The 23412-nt window shown below is 35.2% G+C and overlaps 2 protein-coding genes across 3 annotated transcripts; one reads left to right on the top strand and one right to left on the bottom strand.

The window, feature by feature from the left end:
* The first annotated feature begins 1437 nt into the window (after window positions 1–1437).
* LOC100793929 (uncharacterized) lies at window positions 1438–22505 on the top strand. Of its 2 annotated transcripts, XM_006605711.4 has the most exons (5): window positions 1439–1958; window positions 2956–3075; window positions 20404–20543; window positions 20799–20958; window positions 22199–22505. In XM_006605711.4, the coding sequence occupies exons 4-5, from the start codon at window positions 20811–20813 to the stop codon at window positions 22339–22341; spliced, it is 291 nt and encodes a 96-aa protein (XP_006605774.1). In that variant the 5' UTR covers window positions 1439–1958; window positions 2956–3075; window positions 20404–20543; window positions 20799–20810; the 3' UTR covers window positions 22342–22505. The 2 variants fall into 2 exon arrangements, with proteins under 2 accessions (XP_040869111.1, XP_006605774.1); XM_041013177.1 differs by lacking the exon at window positions 20404–20543 and having other exon boundaries at window positions 1438–1958.
* LOC102667710 (aspartic proteinase) lies at window positions 1470–4441 on the bottom strand. Its single transcript, XM_006606795.4, has 5 exons — window positions 4363–4441; window positions 3820–3973; window positions 3594–3713; window positions 3200–3283; window positions 1470–1628 (listed from the first exon to the last, which is right to left on the bottom strand). Exons 2-5 carry the CDS (start codon window positions 3958–3960, stop codon window positions 1470–1472), a joined length of 504 nt encoding a protein of 167 aa, XP_006606858.2. The 5' UTR covers window positions 3961–3973; window positions 4363–4441.
* Window positions 22506–23412: the final 907 nt, after the last annotated feature.

Genomic DNA, 23412 nt, shown 5'->3' with positions numbered 1-23412 from the left:
CCACCAGTCACATCCTTTTCTATGTACAATTCTAGAACTAACATTTGGTCTTGTTGTTTAAAACTTTCCAGCATCGTTTTGACGTCTTCGTCATCACAAATTTGCAAGACAATATATTTTCCTAACACTAAAAATCTACAGTTGATAGCAGAAATAATTTCATTATTTTTTAACTTTACCTTATCTCCAATTTTTTTCTTCAAAGCATTGAAACTAATTCCACGTTTAATCTGAATCATTTTTCTACTGCCTTCAAATATTACACCATCATTATCTTCATATACCCTTCCATTGAAATACAATACTGTTATAACCGAATTCATTGTGTACCTACAAAAACAATATTTTAACACGTCAAATAAATTATAAAATGGGTATAACAAAAAGTCATTACTGGAACTTCAAAATAAAACTTTATTTTTTAAAAAAATTAACTTCAAATCAATTTCACATTAAAACACTTTAAAAAAATTAACGATTTCAATGTAGTAATTTTAAACTAATCAAGATGTAATTAAAATTATTAACTTTAAATAAATTTCACATCAACACACTTAAATAACACAAACGATTTTATAAAACTTTAAATCAAAACTAATAAAATGTAATCACAAAAGATCTCTTTATTGGAACTTCACATTCAATTTCTCTTTTAAAAAAAATTAATTAACTTCAAATTAATTTTATGGGACAAACATAAAAAAATGAACAATTTCAAGATAGTCATTTTTAACAGAAAATTAAATAATTCATTAACGAAGTTAGTAGTATAAATAATTAATCTTAACCATTAATAACTTTAAAATGGAAAAAGGTAATTACAAAATTACTACAAATATAATAAAATATTTGTAGTACGAGAAAAAACAAAGCATCAAATAACACTTTCAAGTTCAACATTTGCAAATTTTTAACACACCAACAAACCAACCTAATCTAATTAAAAAAATACTACAACTTCATATCAACAAAAAAAATTCATACTCAAAATACTTACTTCAAATAAATATCATCTATAAATTTTTTTTATTCAAAGTTCAAACGTTCATCAACACCAACCTAATTTAATTAAAAAAATAATACAAATTTCATATTCAAAATATTTTATTTTGACTGAAAATATTTTCTAAAAAAAATAAACATTCTTACACAATTTTTCTGTTTATTTTTGACATTTAAACACACACTAAAAGGCCTATCAAACATAAAAGTTGATATAATTTTTTAAAAAATAAATACTTCATACCACAGAAATTTCTAAAGTCACCAAAATGCCAAAGCCACGAAAACGAAAGCAAAATGTTCAAAAGGAAAGCGTTGAAGAAATGAAGAAGAGTTTGGGTATTTAAACACCCTCAAACGCCATTGGCGCCTCCCTATTGCAAATCGCAACCACCACTGGCGCCTCCTTGAGCAACTCTACAGGCCAGTTTGCAATGCTGCAACCTAGGGCTACGCGTTTGATTGAGCTAGCACCAAATTGTCACTACTGCTGGCGCTTCCAAAGCCACCTCGGCAAAAGGGGACGCACTGGTGGGAATGACGCTTCCATAGCCACGTGGCTCGTCCCTGTCAAAGGCGCCAGTGGTGATGGTGCCATGCATGACCTCGTACATAGAAAACAGCACCTGGGAGAAAAAACTTACAAAACAGTCCTAATTTGAAAAATTCTTTGGAAAAGAACCCCAAAGTGGAAAATTTGCCTCCTCTGCTACATATCCAAACGATAGCGTTTTCTCTTCATTCCTCGGAAGGTTCGAGAATCACAGTGAGATAAAGAGACGTGACGAAAGCAACAAGTGACCGTCATTCACTCACTCGCTGTACATGTTCCGGTAATTGGACTTGCGCTTTTCCTTTTCCCGCATTTTCAGATCAAAACCCTATTCCTCCATTTTCCCGTTTTCAGCCTCCAAAACCCTATCTCTAACTTCGTAACGCTTTTCCCCGTTCAACAGGTTCTTTTTCCTACTTCTTCTCCTTCCTCTGTTTCTCAATTTAAGCTGAGTTTTTTTTCCTTTCGCATTTATAGCTTTATTGTTCTGTGAATATTTAGACTTTATTATAACAATGTTGAGTTAGAGTTGCAATGAATAACGTTATACACACACACACACTCTCGGATTGACAAGTATGTTATATTTTGTACCTTTGTTTGGAGGTTGTTATTGTGTGTCTTTAAGGGTACTGCCAGGTTGCAAGGTTTTAAATAGCGGCCGCGGTTGCGGTTTTGTCGCGTTTCATGATTTTGCGGGAAATTGCGGACAAATGTCGATGTGGCCATAATTGTGGTTCCATTGCGGTCGCGGGCACTCCAAAAACCTTGATGCTGCGACCTAAATCGTGGTTGCTGACCGTTTTCTAAAACCTTGGGGTAGTGAAAAGGCATTCTGACTCGTGAAGTGTAAGCTGTAGCAATTACAGGTGGAAAGGTTTTGTTGGATTTGCAAACAGTTAAAAGTTATCAGATGATGAGCAGTTAAACTTCTGCTAGTGATTTTATATTCTTATTTAGAAAAATTGATTAGAAAATGTACTGTGCGGTGTGCACTTTGAAGTAGTGCCATAGTTTGTTTGGTTTGATTTTCTGTAAGATGTATGTTTTCATCTCTTAGTGGTTTTTCTATTAAGTTCTGTATTGGTAATCTTAAAGCTCTGTTTGTTGCCAGATTATCCAGTAGCATGGGATCAGCTTGGTTGTATTTTATTAATTTAACTTGAGAAAGTATTTCTTTTTCCTAGAGAGGTTTTATGGATGTTAGGCAGTGTGGGATAAGCAAGGAGAAAGCAAGCATTGGTAGTTTAGAGGGTTTGATTATTGGTTAAATAGTCTGATTGTTCTATATTTGGTGATTGGAATGCTGTGAAATAGTTAGGATGGCAGAAATATTTTTGGGAAGCAGTGATGCAAGAAAATGTCTCCAGAACTAATTGAATACCATTTGTAAAGTGCAGGAGGAGCTGGGTATAGAAGAAATTCCAGCTCAAGATCTCAAGTAAATTTTGTGTCTAATTTCTGGATGTTGGGATAGTCTAGCCATCTTTTACTCAGAACTGAAGTTGTCTGAATACTAGGTACTATTACTTGAATCATTCACTGTATATGCATTATACAGATTTCACTTGTTTGCTTGCCTCTTTGCCCTCCCCCCCCCCCCCCCCATGCATTGGTTAATTCCTTTCATGCGCTGTTCTGTACTATGAGAAAAATGAAAGGAATGTCAAAAGCAATAAACCCACTAAGGCAAACTTCTGCAATGCCTTCTCCAGTTTTCAGAATATACTGAAATCACAAAGCATATTCAGAACCAAAACAAAATTAAAAGTCTAAGAGTTAGCCTTGGGATATAGATAATAGGTAATATCATAATTCGTAGTTCAATATGCCCCCCTCCAACTCAACTATATGTCTACATCTTTTGAAAAGTTATTGCTATTAGTTTTTCTTTGAACTAAATTCCATATTCCAACCCAAAAGCAAAAATATTCACTACTTACTGACCCCAATGTTCTTTTGACGCCCACAGTAAATATATGGAGTATAATCATCCACCAAAACTTCATTTAATTTATTAAAATTTTCAATACCTAACCTGCTCAGGAGTGTGGGTGAAAGGTTTGTCTCCAACAGTAAACGTGATGTTTGGCAATCCATAAATGCTATTACAGTCTACTACTGACTCTCCATTTGGACTCGGCAAGCTCTCGCACAGCTGCCAAGGATCAAGTAAAAAAATAAATAAAAATCAGCACACTGTATACTGATATAAATGTAACCCACAACTTGGGTTTCTGGACAGGATGGTTCAGAAGCCCTACCTGATTTACATAGTTGAATACTATCTCCTTGGTCTTCTTTTGTTTTAGTTGATTCTGAATCCAAACCACGAGCATCTGACAGGAAGTGCACAAAGCAGTATCTTCAGTTGACAACTCTCTCTGTTCCTTTTCGGTCACCATCTCAATTCCATTGCTGCACAGCATTAGGATTCAAAGTAAATTTTGGAGTCTGTTTCAGCCAAAATCTGATAGCATTATAAGCAAGAATGGAACCTAAACTCTCCCAATGGCAAAAAAAGAAGTTTATAAACCAGTAATTGTAAATTTGATTGGTAGGTAATGGAGGTTGGTTGGTAAGGGAGGTTCTTTGACAACTTTTTTGCAGAAAATCTCTGCATATTGTATACTTGATTATACTTAGAACTTGACTTTAAGCTCACAGCCAGAATTATTAAGCATCCATCCAACATCTTCAAATCATTACTCAATTGAAGTGTACTGAATCAAATATGATAAAAAGGGGATACAAAAACATTGAAATATAAAAATGCTAATTACGATTTTAAAAGAACAAATCCTAACCTCTCTGATTTAGTCCTTTTGAAACATAAGCCAACCTGTGAGCATACATCATCAGGTCGTACCTGCAAATCAAGATGAGAATCAAGACACGATCAGGAACAATAATAATAAGTTGAATTTTACAATTGTTCCTCAATTTATTATTATTGTTCCTCAGTTTAAATTGAATTGAGGAACAACGACAATTGAAGGAGAATCGCGCGCGAGAGAGAGAATCAAGTATACTTATATAAATTAAATTGTAGTAGAAAATAATTTAAAATATTAAATTGTAGTAGAAAATATATACACACATATATATTATAATGTATATTCATATATACTTATATAAATTAAATTGTAGTAGAAAACAATTTAAAATATTAAATTGTTATAAAAATTAATTTCAAAATATTAAATTGTTACATAATTAGTTTTTAAATATTAAATTGCCCCACAAATTTATATATTATTGCTTGTCTCGCAATTTAACTTAATTTTAAAAATTATTTTTTTTAAAAGGGAAAACATTTTGATTTGGAATGTAATTAAAGGGTAGTATGCGTAAACTTACTCTCTTACTCAATTTCCACCTAAATGATTTTCATTAATTCTTATTATTAGTATTAATATCAATAGCTTACCATTTCATATAGTCGAATAAGTTATATATAAATAAAAATTATTAAGTCAATTTTATTTGTGATAAAATTGACAGAAGATAATAAAATCTTTACAAAACTCAAAAGTTTTTGAATATTTTTCTTTTTTTGACAAAAAGATAAAACAAACTTATATTAACATTGTTGCTATATGAGCCCTATACTTGGCATAATGTCACCCTCTATGCACTATTGTATCAATGATACTTTTAGCTAAACTCATATTTACACTATCATTTTCAAAAACAACTCTATTTCTATAGATCCATGTGCCATAAACAACCTCTGAAAAAGTTAATTTCAGAATTTTCCTTTTCCATCCTTTTCCTTTTGTATATTGCATAACCATCTAACTTCATCCCTCCACATTTGAGGTGTGTGATCAATATCCATCCATTTGAGGACCTCCAACCAAATAGCTTTTGTGACTCTACAGCTAAACATCAAGTGATCCAAGTCCTTATCTTGTTCTTTACAAAGACTGCACAAACTACATTGAATCAGATTCATGTTTTTCAATCTAGTCTTTGTGGCCAATCAGTTATGACAAGCAAGCCACAAAGTGACATTGGCTCTTGGTCTAGCTCTGTTATATCTCAACAACCTAAACCAGTCAGCCCTGTTATGATCCTCCACCAATTCCATATAAACTTGCTTCATCGAGAATTTCCTTTTACGCAACATTTCAATCCAAATCTGCTACAGATTATTAACTTGAGGCCTCTGTTTCATAATACTCTTCAGTATCCATGTGCTATTACTTTTAACAGTTGTACTCATGACATTGTTTCCCTTTAAGAAATAAGCATGGATCCACTTTACCCAAAGATTGTCATCCTTAGAACAGATATTCCATAAACATTTAAGCATAACAATTAAATTCCACAACTCAAGATTAATCAAATTTAGACCACCACATCTAGTAGGTTTACAAACCTGCTTCCAAGCCACAGGGCTTTTCCTCTTCACCTCTGCATTGCCAGACCAAATAAACAACCGACAAATACTATCAATTTTCTGAATAATCTTTTTTGGCATAGGAAAAACACTCATCCAATACTGAGCTATAGCAGTGATAATACTCCTCACAAGCTGAATTCGACCTGCTATGCTTAACAGCTTAGAAGACCAATGTCTGATTCTCCCCACTATCTTCTCCACAAGAGGCAGGTAATGATGGACATTGAGTTTTTTGCAAGACAAAGGAACCCCCAAATATCTGACAGGCAGAGTTCCCTCTTCAAACCCTGTGAAATTCTTCACAACTTGTATGCTATCATAATTCAAGCCACCACAAAACACCTTACACTTTGCTGGATTAATCTGTAGTCCTGTAGACTTAGAAAAGAAACTGAAGGCCTTTAGAATCATCTCTATAGACTTCTCATCACCTCTACAATGAAGAAGAACATCATCTGCAAAGGACAGATGAGTAATCCCCAATCGCTCACAATGGCTGTGATGATTAAAGTTAGGATCTCTTTGCATTTTGACCATAATCCTATTCAAATACTCCATCATTAGGACAAACAACAAAGGGGAAATAGGGTCCCCTTCCCTAATTCCTCTTTTAGCCTCTAGCACATTAGACAACTCTCCATTAATGTTGAACCTGTAATTCATAGTAGTAATGACTTTCATGACCCACCCAATAAACTTCTTTGGCAATCCAAATTCAGTAAGAACCCCCTCCAAGGCACCCCAGTCAACCATATCATAAGCTTTTCGGATGTCTATTTGCATCATACACCTAGGGGTCTCACCCTTTCTAGTATACCCCTTCATCAACTCAGTTGCAAGAATATGATTGTGAATGACTTGACCAGGCACAAAAGCTGCTTGGCTAGTATGAACAATATCCTGTATCACACTCCTTAGCCTCCTAGTCAAAATTTTTGAGATCACTTTATAAAAAGTAGAGCAACCTGCAATAGGCCTGCAATCCTTGACAGTCTTAGCAGTAATAGATTTAGGAATGAGTGTCACAAGAGTACTATTAAAAACCTTTAATAAAGTTCCTTTCTCGAAAAATTCATTCACTGCAACAATAAAATCTTTCTTTACTAAATGCCAGCTATTTTTGAAGAATTTTGCCCCATAACCATCTATGTCAGGTGCTTTCAAATCACCAATTCCCTGCAGAGCTTTAACAATCTCAGCTTCTGTAACTGTTGCAGTAAGAAAAGCTCCTTGGTCAAAAGTAATTTGCTTACCATCCCTCATAGCTTGGATATCAATATGCCTCAAATTACTAGCAGTACTTCCCATTAACTTTTTATAAAACTCCATCACTTCATTATGGATGTCACTTTGCTCAGTAAGAATAGTCCCATCACCTTTCTGTAGAATACTCATACTTCTATTCTGATGCTTGGCCTTGATGATAGAATGAAAAAAAAGCATTATTTTCATCTCCCATTCTAAGCCAATCCACCTTAGCTCTTTGTCTTAACATATTACCCTCCATTTCATTCCAATTTATCACCCTCTCAGTACATTTTTTCACAGTATCAATCAAGTTGCCATCCATCCTATTATGAGTGATAGCATTTTGGGCTAAGTCTAAATCTCTTCTGGCTTTAACCAATTCTTGTCTGGCATTGGTCATGCTTCTACCAAGTTGAACCAATTCAGGTTTAAGTCTTTGGAGTTTCTGCCACAAAACATGTCACACCCTCTACCCTTACAATTATAACTAACTAACTAAATAAATCATACAAAATTTATTTAAAAGATTATAAACACATAATAATAAAAGAAGGAAAAAAACATGCAAAATTAATTAATAATTTTTTTTAAACACATTTAATTTAAATCAATTCAAAAGGATAAAGGTTCACATCTACTTAGTGAAAACATAATAGAATTTTTTTAAAATAAAAGATAAGATTATCCCGGCTCAAAACAAGGCCGTCCACTCTAAATAAATAATAAAAAGAAACTAAAGTAGAAAAGTATAACACAATTATATCATTCAGTAAATCATAACATGCGAAAATCATAATATGCGAAGTAAAATTCTATGCCCCAATGCCACACTTATCAGAACATATCCCTATCACAGACTAAGTCTCTCCATCTCTAGCATGTGACTCATCATATGAAGGCTCACCTGAAATATAGTGGCAATCAGCCCAAACACAAACACACACCGGGAGTGAGTTGTCACATTCGTATATAATAAAACATTAGAGCATGTGAAACATATAATACTTAAAGCTGAATTTATATAAATAACATTACTGCACAAAATCACACACATTATTCACACTCATTCAAGTTTATACACTCCATAAAATAACATCAACCACAATTGTTAACTCAATGAAATTCAAACACAAGCGTTATGCAACAATTATACTAAGACTCAAGCCTATATGCAATGTGGTACCATGTTAGTGAAAAATAACACTGGGGCGCTTAGGAGTACATGACAAAGCACACCACACAATGGGTATACTCGGTCACTCTCACTAAATAACATCATAAGGTGACCAGTCAGGGTTACTCTGTTTTGCGAGAATGCCCCAACCACATGGGATCAACATGGACTTAAAGGAGCACTCAAATCGAGTATCTTTACCCCCAAGGCCTAGACTCCGAAGAATCCGTTTGGGCCTCACCTTCCTGATTCAGGTCCAACCCCTAAAATATTTTTTTTTTTGCACGCAGACACTGTTTATGAGTTATATAATACCCACGACCTCACTCTTATATTTCAAACATATTTAACAAATTGCGCTATAGTTTAACCCTTCAGGATCCTAACTAGGAATCCTACAATTTCCTTTAACACTGCGCATAAAAGTTCTCTCAAGGTAAACACTGGTCGGGTTACTGTATAACTCATAACTCACATGACAAGTAATATCACTACAAATATCAATCATACACTCATTGACAACCATATTTCATGTTTACAGTTTAACATTTCACACTTTAACTAATTACAAAATATACTCAACAATTAAATAACAATGTATCATAATAATAATAACATACAATATTTAACTTCAAGGCTTATAAACAAATAACTATAAAATACACGTAAAATATATATATAAGTATATTATATTCAATATATATATATATATATATATATATATATATATATATATATATATATATAACATATAAAAAGTATTAAATATATATTAATATAAAATAATCACAATAATATCAAATATATCATTAAGTAAATACAAATTATATATAACAATAAAATATATACTCATATTGATTTATATGAACAACATGTATACCTATATTCTAAATATATTTCAACTAAGTTACTAACATCAAGAAAATGCCTAATTACAATGTGAATACAACTTTAGTTAATTTCTTTAAATGATTTTAGCCAATTCAATTATCCAACAATCCTTACACATATGAATTTCATGACGAGAAATCACCCACGTGAAATAAAATATAAAGTTTGTAAAAAAAACAATATCAATATATATGTACACGTATACACTGCGGTGTGAAAAAAAAATAAAAAAAATAAAAAGAACAAGATTGAAAGGCCAACATATCTTGTATAAACAAAATCACCACCACACAATTTTTATGCTAATTATAAAGAATTCTAATTCCTAAGGTACACATCTAACACAGGAACACATCAATTCTACAACAAACTCGCAACAAAACACCAATTGGTTCATCAAACACACTCAATCCGCGATTAAACATGAAAACATAATTAAACTTCATAAACACCCCAAAATAACCCAAAAATTGATCCTCTAGGGATCCCTACACATGTTCATTCTAATCCCCAAGCATGACTAACTCATCCCTTACCTCGATGTAGTCGCTTAAATGTTCTCTGTTAACAATTGTGGCGTCTATGGTGCTCTTTAGAGCTCCTCCTCTAGTTGCTCTGTTAGGGTTCTTGTGCGTCAGAAAAGAAGAAAGAAACAAAATGTGTTTTCTAAAAAGCTGCTATAGGTTAACATTTGACTTATATAGTGAAAATTTATGACCTAATAATTTTTTTACTTATTTATTAATTTATTAATTTCTTAATTACTTATTAAAATTTACGGAAAGTTATGGCTGTTACAATTTCACCCCCCTAAAAAAAATGTTTCGCCCCCGAAACTTACCGGTATCGAATAACGTAGGATATGCATCATGCATCTGACCCTCTAGTTCCCAGGTGGCATCTTCGCCCGAAGCACTTCCCGATACTACTTTGACCAAGGGAATCTCTTTCCCCCTTAGCTGCTTAACCATACGATCGTCGATCCTCAATGGTTGTGTTTCATATGTCAAGTTCTCTTTCACTTGGACATTGTTTAATTCGATCACGTGCGACGGATCATGGACATATTTTCCGAGCTGAGAGATATGGAAGACACTGTGGAGATTTGAGAGAGATGGTGGCAAAGCCACCTGATACCCAACTGGGCCGACGCGCTTTAGGATTTCAAAGGGACCAATGAATCTAGGTGTGAGCTTACGGGACTTCAACGCCCTACCAACCCCAGTCCACGGAGTGACTCTCAAAAATACATGATCACCTATAGCAAATTCAAGATCCTTTCTTCTCTTATCATAGTAGCTCTTTTGCCTACTTTGGGCTGCTCTCATCCTTTCTTGGATCAACTTGACCTTTTCAGTGGTCTGCTGAACTACTTCAGGTCCTAAGGCAATGCTCTCACTGGAATCTACCCAACATAAAGGTGTCCTACATCTTCTACCATACAATGCCTCGTAAGGCGCCATACCTATACTAGAGTGAAAACTATTGTTGTATGTAAACTCTATCAAGGGTAAGAAACTATCCCAACTACCCCTCTGCTCTAACACACAGGCTCTCGAGAGGTCCTCTAAGGATTGGATGGTGCGCTCGGTTTGACCGTCAGTCTGTGGGTGGTAAGCAGAACTCAACCTAAGCTTGGTCCCCAAGGCTTTATGAAGACTCCCAAAATCTAGAGGTAAATTTGGGATCTCTAGAAGGAACACTGTGTAGTCTAACTATCTCACTGACGTACAAGCTAGTCAACCTCTCTAAAGAATATATGATGTTAATTGGAATGAAGTAAGCAGATTTGGTCAACCTGTCTACAATAACCCAAATGGAATCTAAACCTTTGGGGGTCCTAGGTAACCCCACCACGAAATCCATGGAGATGCTATCCCACTTCCACTCAGGTATCTCTAAAGGTTGCAACTTCTCTGAAGGCTTCTGGTGTTCTATCTTAGCTTTCTGACACACTTGGCATGCAAGGACAAACTCATTAACTTCTTCCTTCAGACCCGGCCACCAAAACATCTGCCTAAGGTCCTGGTACATCTTAGTCGCTCCTAGGTGGATACTCAGACTACTTCTATGGCCCTCTTCCAAAATCGTTCTTCTAAGCTTGGGTACACTAGGAACACACACCCTATCTTGAAACCTCAAGACTCCATCAGTTCCCACTCTAAAACTACTCTCTCTCCTTGTGACTATGGACTCTAACTGGGCTGACAAGAATGGGTCAGACTTCTGACCCCCACGGATCTCGCTCAAGAGTTCGAAGGTGACTCTCAACATACCCAACTTAATGCTACTAGAGGTGATCTCACATGCCAAACTCATGTCTCTAAACTGCTCTAAGAGGTCCAACTCTCTAACCATCAAAGCAGACATTTGAAGGGATTTCCTACTTAAGGCATCCGCTACTACATTTGCTTTACCTGGGTGAAAGCTAAGCTCAAAATCGTAATCCTTAAGGAACTCTAACCATCTCCTTTGCCTCATGTTATGCTCTTTTTGATCAAACAAATATATAAGGCTCTTATGGTCACTAAACACCTCAAATTTAGATCCATAAAGGTAATGCCTCCAAAGCTTAAGAGCAAAAACTACGGCTGCTAACTCAAGATCGTGTGTGGGATAATTCCTTTCATGTATCTTAAGCTGTCGAGAAGCATAGGCCACTACCTGTCCCCGTTGCATAAGCACTCCACCCAAACCCATCTTGGACGCATCACAATACACCACAAAAGATTCACTCGGGTTAGGTAACACTAAAACTGGTGTAGTGGTCAACCTTTCCTTAAGGGTACGGAAACTACTCTCACATTGGGCATCCCACACAAAAACTTGACCCTTACGAGTAAGCTTAGTCAAAGGTAAGACTAGCTTAGAAAAAACCTTTATGAATCTACGGTAGTATCCTGCTAAGCCAAGAAAGCTCCTAATCTCAAACACTGACTTAGGACTCTCCCAACTCATCACCGCCTCTACCTTGGAAGGATCTACTGCTATCCCTCCCTTAGATATAACGTGCCCTAAGAAGCTCACCTTCTCTAGCCAAAAATCACACTTGGACAACTTAGCATACAGTCTATTGTCTTTGAGGGTTTGCAACACAACTCTCAGATGCTCCTCATGTTCCTCTCTAGTCTTGGAATACACCAAGATATCATCTATGAAGACCACTACAAAACTATCTAGGTAGGGGTGAAAGATCCTATTCATATAATCCATGAACACACCAGGGGCGTTGGTCACACCAAAAGGCATAACCAAGTACTCATAATGACCGTAACGAGTCCTAAAGGCAGTCTTCGGAACATCTTCAGGCTTTACTCTAATTTGGTGGTAACCTGATCTAAGATCTATCTTACTGAACACACAAGCCCCTACTAATTGGTCCATCAGGTCATCTATCCTAGGCAAAGGGTACCTATTCTTAATTGTTACCTTATTTAACTGACGATAATCTACACATAGCCTCATAGTCCCATCCTTCTTCTTAACTAACAACACCGGTGCTCCCTAGGGTGACACACTAGGCCTCACAAGTTGTTTCTCTAAAAGTTCCTCTAACTGTTTCTTAAGCTCACTCAACTCTACAGGGGACATCCTATAAGGTGCTATGGATATGGGTCCAGTACCAGGTACTAGGTCTATAGAGAACTCGACCTCTCTCTCTGGTGGTAATCCTGACACCTCCTCAAACACCTCTGGAAACTCTCTCACCAAAGGTATATCACTCACAAGGTTTGTAGTCTCGACACTCATACTAGCTAAGATCATGTATATCCGTGCATCCTTCCTCAAAGATGCCTCAACTTAGTTAGCAGACAAAAACATATCACCTTCACTCACACCAGACTTAGGAAAGACAACAAATTTCTCAAAACAATTTAATAAGACATGATTGGAAGATAACCAGTCCATACCAAGAATAACATCAATCTGACTCAAAGGTAAAACAACTAAATCAATTTGAAACTATCTATCAGAAATTAAGACAGGACATTGCAAGCAAACATCAGAAGTTAAAACAGACCCACTAGTATGTGTATTCACAATCAAGTCAAATTTCAAGGAAGACACAGGCAAGACAAGTTTTTCAACACAGACACGAGAAATAAATGAATGGGTCGTACCTGAATCATACAATACAACTAAGGGAACTTGACTTATGAAACACATACCTTGGATGAGTTCATCAGACTGTGCGTCATCAGCACCACTAAGAGCAAACACTCTCCCTGTGGTCCTTGGTCGTCCACTCTGGTTATTCAGACTTTCACTCCTCTTCTCCCTCCTTGGATATGGGCAACTAGTACTGAGGTGGCCCTTACCTTGGCAGTTAAAGCAAGTCACCTCTCTATCTGTGCACTCACGAGCAATATGCCCAAGCCGACCACACTTCCCACACCTGAGTGGTGTAGTAACAATAGCAGTCTTCTCCCGCTGATCTTCATCAAAGATTCTACACATGTTGGTCAACTGTGCAAAGTTGTGAATACCGTGATAATTTACCATAATCTTTACTTCTGGTCGAAGGCCATTGACAAATTTCACGCATTTGGACCTTTCCCCAGCTTCCCCCTGATAATGAGAAAAATACCTTACAAGGTTCTCAAACCTCGCCGCATACTCTGCCACCGTCATACTTTCCTGTTTCAGCTCGAGAAACTCCATCTCTTTCCTATTCTTCACATCTTCTGGAAAATACTTCTCTAGAAAAAGTTGTCTGAAAGTCTCTCATTGGACAACAAAACCACCTGCTCCCTCTAAACGTGGGTGAGTGTTCTCCCACAAGTACTCTGCCTCATCTGCTAGCATGTGAGTAGCAAACAACACCTTCTGATGGTCCTGACACTCCATCACCCGGAAGATCTTCTCAATCTCCCTCAGCCAAGCCTCAACACCCTCAGGATCATAACCCCTTTTGAAAGTAGGTGGGTTGTTCCTCTGAAAGCGATCTAACCCATGGTACATAGGTTCTCCTCCACCGCCTCCCTGATTGACCATAACTTGCGCCAAGTTGTTCAAGGCCTCGGTAAGAAGTCGTTCTTGCTCATTTCTCGCAGCCATTACTTCTTATGTCACGCAAGAAACAAAACTTTGAAAGAAAAAAATATACCAACACAATAGAGTACACCTCTAATCAAGCAAAACAAACATAACACATCAGAGTACACAAGGAAACACATAAAGCTCATAACACACATAGCCGAAAGGTCCGACCTGCTCTGATACCACTAAATGTGACACCCTCTACCCTTACAATTATAACTAACTAACTAAATAAATCATACAAAATTTATTTAAAAGATTATAAACACATAATAATAAAAGAAGGAAAAAAACATGCAAAATTAATTAATAATTTTTCTTTTTAAACACATTTAATTTAAATCAATTCAAAAAGATAAAGGTTCACATCCACTTAGTGAAAACATAATAGAATTTTTTTTTTTAATAAAAGATAAGATTATCCCGGCTCAAAACAAGGCCGTCCACTCTAAATATATAATAAAAAGAAACTAAAATAGAAAAGTTTAACGCAATTATATCATTCAGGAAATCATAACATGCGAAAATCATAATATGCGAAGTAAAATCCTATGCCCCAATGTCACACTTATCAGAGCATATCTCTATCACAGACTAAGTCTCTCCATCTCTAGCATGTGACTCATCATATGAAGGCTCACCTGAAATAAAGTGGCAATCAGCCCAAACACAAACACACATCGGGATTGAGTTGTCACATTCGTATATAATAAAACATTAGAGCATGTGAAACATATAATACTTAAAGCTGAATTTATATAAATAACATTACTGCACAAAATCGCACACATTATTCACACCCATTCAAGTTTACACACTCCATAAAATAACATCAACCACAATTGTTAACTCAATGAAATTCAAACACAAGCGTTATGCAACAATTATACTAAGACTCAAACTTATATGCAATGTGGTACCATGTTAGTGAAAAATAACACTGGGGCGCTTAGGAGTACATGACAAAGCACACCACACAATGGGTATACTCGGTCACTCTCACTAAGTAACATCATAAGGTGACCAGTCAGGGTTACTCTGTTTTGCGAGAATGCCCCAACCACATGGGATCAACATGGGCTTAAAGGAGCACTTAAATCGAGTATCTTTACCCCCAAGGCCTAGACTCCGAAGAATTCGTTTGGGCCTCACCTTCCTGATTCAGGTCCAACCCCTAAAATATTTTTTTTTTGCACGCAGACACTGTTTATGAGTTATATAATACCCATGACCTCACTCTTATATTTCAAACATATTTAACAAATTGCGCTATAATTTAACCCTTCAGGATCCTAACTAAGAATCCTACAATTTCCTTTAACACTGCGCATAAAAGTTCTCTCAAGGTAAACACTGGTCGGGTTACTGTATAACTCATAGCTCACATGACAAGTAATATCACTACAAATATCAATCACACACTCATTCACAACCATATTTCATGTCTACAGTTTAACATTCCACACTTTAACTAATTACAAAATATACTCAACAATTAAATAACAATGTATCATAATAATAATAACATACAATATTTAACTTCAAGGCTTATAAATAAATAACTATAAAATACACGTAAAATATATATATAAGTATATTATATTCAATATATATATATATATATATATATAACATATAAAAAGTATTAAGTATATATTAATATAAAATAATCACAATAATATCAAATATATCATTGAGTAAATACAAATTATATATAACAATAAAATATATACTCATATTGATTTATATGAACAACACGTATACCTATATTCTAAATATATTTCAACTAAGTTACCAACATCAAGAAAATGTCTAATTACAATGTGAATACAACTTTAGTTAATTTCTTTAAATGATTTTAGCCAATTCAATTATCCAACAATCCCTACACATATGAATTTCATGACGAGAAATCATCCACGTGAAATAAAATATAAAGTTTGTAAAAAAACAATATTAATATATATGTACACGTATACACTGCGGTGTGAAAAAAAAATAAAAAGAACAAGATTGAAAGGTTAACATATCTGGTATAAACAAAATCACCACCACACAATTTTTATGCTAATTATAAAGAATTCTAATTCCTAAGGTACACACCTAACATAGGAACACATTAATTCTACAACAAACTCGCAACAGAACACCAATTGGTTCATCAAACACACTCAATCCGCGGTTAAACATGAAAACACAATTAAACTTCATAAACACCACAAAATAACCCAAAAATTGATCCTCTAGGGATCCCTACACATGTTCATTCTAATCCCCAAGCGTGAGTAACTCATCATTTACCTCGATGTAGTCGCTTAAATGTTCTTTGTTAGCAATTGTGGCGTCTCTGGTGCTCTCTAGAGCTCCTCCTCTGGTTGCTCTGTTAGGGTTCTTGTGCGTCAGAAAAGAAGAAAGGAACAAAATGTGTTTTATAAAAAGCTGTTCTAGGTTAACATTTGGCTTATATAGTGGGAATTTATGATCTAATAATTTTTTTTTATTTTTTTTACTTATTTATTTATTAATTTCTTGATTACTTATTAAAATTTACGAAAAGTTACGGCTGTTACAGAACATGCATAGGAGTACCTCTTATAGGCCTATTCCAACTATTCTAAACCACTTCCTCATAACCTATCATATCAACCATACAATTATAAAACTTGAATCTTCTGGTTTTATTCTTGGGCTGCATCTTACATTCCACACATAATAGAGCATGATCTGAAACACTAGGAGGTAGAATTTTCAGGTGGCAATCCAAACGGTCTTGAAACCATTGCACATTCCCCAATACTCTATCAATCTTAGAGTAGATAGTTCCCACATTATGTTTATTGCTCCAAGTAAAATAATCTCCTATACTTTCCATTTCACTCAAGCCAGCAACATTCATCATCTCTTGTAAATCAATATACTCATTTTCAGTAACCATCCTGCCTCCAATTCTATCATTAGCACTGGCCACATTGTTAAAATCCCCAATGACACACCATGGACCCTGAATAGTACTATGCAAATGCTCCAGATCTTTCCATAACACTCTTCTGTGTTCTAATTGGTTTTGAGCATATATTGCAGTCAACCAGTATTTGAACTTTCCCATATTATCATAGATGCCACAATGAATAAATTGATCTGTGTTACTAATTTGTTGCACAGTCAGTTTCATATCATCCCAAGACACCCAGATTCTACCATTAGCATGAGACTGATAGTTATCAATATAGTTGTTATGCAAATTAAGCTTTTCTCTTGTGCTACTAGCCTTAGTCTCCTTAACTCTAGTTTCCAGTAATATCATAATATCAGGCTTTAAATTGGAGAGACAGGAGCTAATCTCTCGAAGCTTACCTGATTTATTTAACCCCCTGACATTCCATGAGATTATCATGGACCCCTATCAGGGGCCACTGTAGAGTCATTCAAAACCCTAAGTGCCTCAAACCCATTCATACAATTAACATCAGAAGTAGATCCAGTATAAATCTTCCTCTTACCTCTGTCTCTAGTTGGCTTGCTAACCCTTGTCCAAATGTCTCCTTTGTCCTCCTCATTTATCTTCAATTGGTCTTCTTTTGGTGTCACAACAGCATTTGTCACCCCTGTTTCGTTTATGACTTCATGACTAGTATGAACATTTGGTGGTGCAGTAACATTAGCCACCACTGTTTCATCAGGTGGTTTTGTCTTAGGCTTCCATTGCTTCTCCTTTTTAATACCATTCTTTTTGCATTGATGACCCAGTTTATGACATTTCTCACAATATAATGGCCTCCACTCATACTCTACACCCTGTGATATCTTCCTACCTTCATAGTCTTTGATGGTAACTTCTTTCACCAGGGTCTTTGTAATGTCAACTTCTACAAGAATACGAGCATAAGACACTCGAATTTTACTAGCAGTGCACTCATCTGTTACCAAAGGCACACCTATGGCACTTCCAATCTTATTCAAACTCTTAACTCCCCACAGATGTAATGGTAGCTTCGGCAACTTGACCCAAAGAGGTAGTGTTCGCAGCATGTCTCTTTGCAAGTTGAAGTCTGGCTTCCACTCCTTCAGCAACAATGGCACATTTCTTATTGTGTAGGGGCCCTTCATCAAAACAGCATCCATGTCATCATGTGAATTGAATCTCAGGATGAAATAGCCATCGTCATGGTAATACATCTCTGGGAGTTTAACGAAATTCCACATCTTCACCATGTAGCTTTTCACAGCATTCATACTAAGATCTTCACCCAAAGCATACAGAATTAGCGCCGTCTCCCAAAACTTCATCTCAGTGGCTATATCATCCTCTTCAATCTCAATCTCCACTTCGCCATTAACCACATTAGGAGCAACATACTCCTTAGATAACCCTTTTGAAGGGTTACGATTGTCACTAACAACATCCACCCATAGCTTTGGTGGATCCATAGGTTTGATTTCAGCTTTTGGTGATACAGGACGATTATCAATTGATTCTAGGGTTTCCGCATCTTCGACTTCTACATCTCTTTCCTCCTCAAATTCTTCAGCATTCACATTCAGATCTTCAGTAATTCGATCATCTAATCGAACTAGAGTTTCCTCCACTGATGATTCCGGTGGTGGAAGATGAGTTACCGGCGACTGGGGCACCAAGTGTGGCCGCCCTCGCCCCCATTTCGCTCTTGCCCCCATTAATGCCTTTTTTTTTCCTCAACGAAACATTAATATTTTTTATTTTACTTAAGAGTGACTAATAATAAAAGAAATGATTTTTTTTCTTCTTTTTTCTTAAGATGGACGCATTGAGTTTTTCTTTATACAATGTATTACATATGTTTAAGAATCTCATCAAAATAAGTTTCGTTGAGAAAATAAATTTAAATGTTAATGTTTTGTTTTAAAGAAATAATATATATTAAAAGTAAATGCATTGGAAACTTAAAGACATCATTATAGTATAATTTGAATCTATTTAAATTTAGAGACATAATATATATATTCAATTGAAAAAAAATCCATACAAATAACCTTGCATTTTAACAAATTCAAAATTGAAAATACTTAAATATCAAACCATGAGAAATTACAAAAGATAAATTTAATCTTCCTCAACTTTGATAATCTTTTGTACCTTTATCATTTTAATTTGAGGCATAATACATACATTCAAGTGAATAAATTCAATACAAATAACCTTGCATTTGAACAAATTTAAAATTGAAAATACTTATCAAATCATAAAAAATTACAAAGATAGATTTAATCTTCCTTAACTTTGATAATCTTTTGTAGCTTTTATATTTCAGTTTGATTTTCTACATCCACCATTTCTTTAGAAATAAAACTCTCTTAAAATCATTTTAATATGCAAAATCTTCAAACAAATTGCTTTCACATCTTGATTCATTGACATCACCCAATGGGGACAGTGCAGTTAGACTGGGTCGAGAGATGATATATTGGTCACTTCTGTTCCTTGTTAATGAATAATTGGTGTAGAATACTTGGAATCTTAATGATACAGAGGCTTCTGTTCTGATCATGTTACTTTTGTTATTAGGAAGTCTTGTTTCTTTTCATTTTTCTACTTTGCTTGGATAGAAGTGTCTATATTGATTAGATAAACTTCTTCATCAGCACTTATAGGAGAATAAAATAAGAAAAAGGAAATAAACTTCTCCTATAAGCTAAAATTAGTGTATGCATAAGTTAATTTGTAGAAATTCTCTTATATTAGTTTCACCAAAACCTAATTTTAACTTATGAGTTATTTTTAGCTTATAAAAGAAGTTTATTTCATTTTTCCGTTCTATTTTCTTTTCCTTATAGGGCTTATGGAAAATATCATCAAAACAGGACCTAAATCCTAGTTTTTATTATGAGACAATACCTCCACGGTCTGAAATGTGACTTCTCTGAATTTGACTTTTGAAAGAAATGAGATAAAGCTGTTTAATAGGTAGTGTATATAGCTACCCCACCCTGCTGCAATATGACCTTATAGCTTCTGCTGCTGCATTAACTTTGTGATAATGAAGCTTGTCTTTGTCAATTTTGATTCTTAAAGTGCATAACATTTTATATTGTGTGGCTATTTTTATACAGTTTATTGCAGAATTAAAAACTATCATAGGGATAGTTTTACTAAAAAAATTCAAAGTAGTTTCCACAACATGCAATATCAGCAGCATCAGGAGATATTTTGTTCCTTGCATATACTTGATTCCATCCTACTAGCCAATTAGGTATCAACTTTATTCTGTTCTGCCCTTACAATGATTATTTCTTTTATTCTGCTTGATTTTCATTTTAAATCAACCTCTTTTAAGTTTATAATTGCCATCTCTCAATTGCAATCTCAGGCACACTGATGCAAAATGACTTTCTGATATTTACTGTTATATTAAAGTTAGAGCCATTCTAGTGCACAACTTTCTTATGCATTCTTGAACAGTATGTTGAGGCATTAGCTGTTAACTACCAAGGGATATTTGTGTCAGGTAGATAACACAATGTCGCTGAGGCGTTTCTTAGGCTATTCTGATGGTGAGGTCATGAGGTCTGATGCAAAACCTTGTTCCAGGCTAATGAGGCACACAGCTGCAATCTTTAGTGTTGGTGGAGCATTAGGATTTTGGGTCCTTTGCCGAATGCACTATGGTTTGTGCTACCTTTTTCCCTCACTTCTTTCTTGTTCTATCTGAACTTTGTGACTGAATTGCTGACAACATTGCTTTCCTGTGCATGGCAATTAAAGTAAATCCAGCATTTCTGGAGCTTTCTATTGACAGTTTTAATGTTTTTCTGAATCTCTAAGTCAACTAGTTGAGACCTGAGGAAAAAGGTTGTAAAATAAATATGTAGATTCCTGATAGATTAACCTTCAAAAGCCCAAGAGAAATTGATCATGTACCTCAGTACCTCACAGCCTCAAAGTAGAAGGTTGGTCTTCCATGCTCCACAATTGTGGGGCTGTGGGTTGTAACTTACAAAGACTTTAACACTCAAGTCAGTAGTAGGTCAGAGTCAAGAGATGAGTAACAGAGAGATAACATACCTTGAAGCGGCTAAGTTTAGGGTTTAGATAACATCTTTATGTTTATCTTTAGTCACCAATGTGGACAATTCCTTGTTGGGCCATGCCCTAGTCAAAACATATAGATAGTTAGATACTTGAAGAAGCCAAATATATAAAAATGGATGGAACTAAATAAACAACAATTTTTTTTCTTAGTTTTACCAAGAATGAAAAACAATGAAATGACTTCTTTTTTTATCCGGAAGATATATCCACATTGCATTAATCAAAATGTAAAATGTCAAATATCGAGTAATTTTTCATTTTTTGTTTTCTATAAAAAATATATAGGACATTTAAGATCCTAATTAGAAAATGTACAGTAAATATCCTAAAAATAGGCGATCTAATCTGTGATATATATAGGAACTAAGTCAACTAAATCAAATATGTATCGTATCTCCTATGATATTTCTGTAATATGTGATGTCTCAACACAACTGTGAGCCAACGTGACTATTGCAGCTTTCTAGTCTAGTCTTTAGTATTATAAAGTCTACTTAGTTATTTCACTTTAACTGAACTAAGTGAGTAGTCAGTACTCTTTTCTTGATATTAGCAGCTTTTTTTTTAGGTGAAAGTATGAGCAGCTTTTTAAACTAGTCAAGCTTGTCCTTTTTGTTCATTCAGTTATTTCAGTGTAACAGAGTGGCCAGATTAATAAGGAGGGGAGCGTGCTTCTTATTTAGAACAAAGCCTTCATACTTGTTTCTTGTGATGGAGTTTCTCTCTTGAGATGATTTTATGAGGTTTTAAACAGTGTAAAAAATTCTGACTGTAATTCATCCTTATGTATTCTCTCAATCTTTGTTGGTTATGCAGGTCCTCGAATTACAAATCCTAGGAGTCTTCGTTGGGCAGCATGTGGAGCTGTAACTGCGAGCTCTGGCACGGCTTTGCTGGTTCGTTTGTTTAGTCCTGAATGTGAGCCCCAGAATATAGCTGCTTATGACAATAAAAACTAACTGGTGTTGTCACCCACTTTCTTTTTCGCCTACTGATAACATTATAATATACTTGATGAGGTAGGTTGCAATTATCTCACATGTGTAAGTTTTATGGTATGGATGACATTTTCTGGCACATCACTAAGGGAAAATTTGGCTAATTAATCCAACTATTCTTAGATATTATAAAGGGTAAAAAATTATTTTCATTCTCTAATTTCTCCCCTGAAAATTTCCTCCAACCATTTTTCATTCCAAATTAGTCGTTCAACTTATTTATTTCACATATCGATTATATTAAGGCTACTTTTGTTTAGAGCATCACTGATTAATTTCAACTGTTTCTTATATAGACATTACAATAAAATTCGTACTCGTGGGTATCCGTTTGAATCTGTCCTGACTTTGACGAGTAATACCCGAGTTGACCGAGTATGAATTTGGGTTCGGGTTTTTCTCGATAACCAAAAGTGGGGACGGGTACGGGTATGAGATTACTAACATTCGCCTTGACCCTGAACCCGAACCTGTCTCGTCACTTACAAATAACATAAATAAAAATCCTATATATTCCTAAAACCTAAAAGTTATGTGGCGTCGCGTTTCCTCAGTTTCTCACTCGTTTCTTCCTCCACACAGGCACATCACAAGCCACCACGACACCAATAAACCACCGTGCTGCAACAACTTTTGGCTCTTTTTTCATTTCTCACTTCCTCAACAAATCCAACTCCTCTTTCTACTTTCACATTGCCATTGACCTCTCTTTAGGTATTCATTCTTCTCACTGTTCCAATTCCTCTCTTCTCCATCTCTTTCTCGCGCGCGTTTCTCTTTCAATTGTCGTTGTTCCTCAATTCAATTTATTATTATTGTTCTTGATCGTGTCTTATTCTGCTTTCTCTTGTATGAATCTACCAACTTTTGTAATTAATAATATTGTTTAATTTTCCTCTTTGAATTTGCATCGCCTTAATTCCTAAGTTTCTTACTTGCAACACCTTCGATTTGAAGCTCCATCTCAATTGGATACCTGGTATTGTCTTTTCCTTTTTGCAAAAGGTAAATTTTCCCCTCTTTTTTTTAATT

This window comes from Glycine max, chromosome 20 (genome assembly GCF_000004515.6).
Source record: "Glycine max cultivar Williams 82 chromosome 20, Glycine_max_v4.0, whole genome shotgun sequence".
Taxonomy (NCBI): domain Eukaryota; kingdom Viridiplantae; phylum Streptophyta; class Magnoliopsida; order Fabales; family Fabaceae; genus Glycine; species Glycine max.
Note: the sequence above shows the minus strand (reverse complement) of the source record. Positions and strands in the feature narration are given on the sequence as shown.

Bases quoted from the DNA above. Each gene is read 5' to 3' on its own strand.
- LOC102667710 (XM_006606795.4), bottom strand. From the start codon at position 3,960: ATGGTGACCGAAAAGGAACAGAGAGAGTTGTCAACTGAAGATACTGCT. The intron at 3,714-3,819 runs GTAGGGCTTCTG...GATCCTTGGCAG, and splicing joins TATTCAACTATGTAAATCAG to CTGTGCGAGAGCTTGCCGAG. The intron at 1,629-3,199 runs GTACAGAACAGC...TTTTTCTCCCAG, and splicing joins TTCCTTTCATTTTTCTCATA to GTGCTGTTTTCTATGTACGA.
- LOC100793929 (XM_041013177.1), top strand. From the start codon at position 20,811: ATGTCGCTGAGGCGTTTCTTAGGCTATTCTGATGGTGAGGTCATGAGG. The intron at 20,959-22,198 runs GTTTGTGCTACC...TTGGTTATGCAG, and splicing joins CCTTTGCCGAATGCACTATG to GTCCTCGAATTACAAATCCT.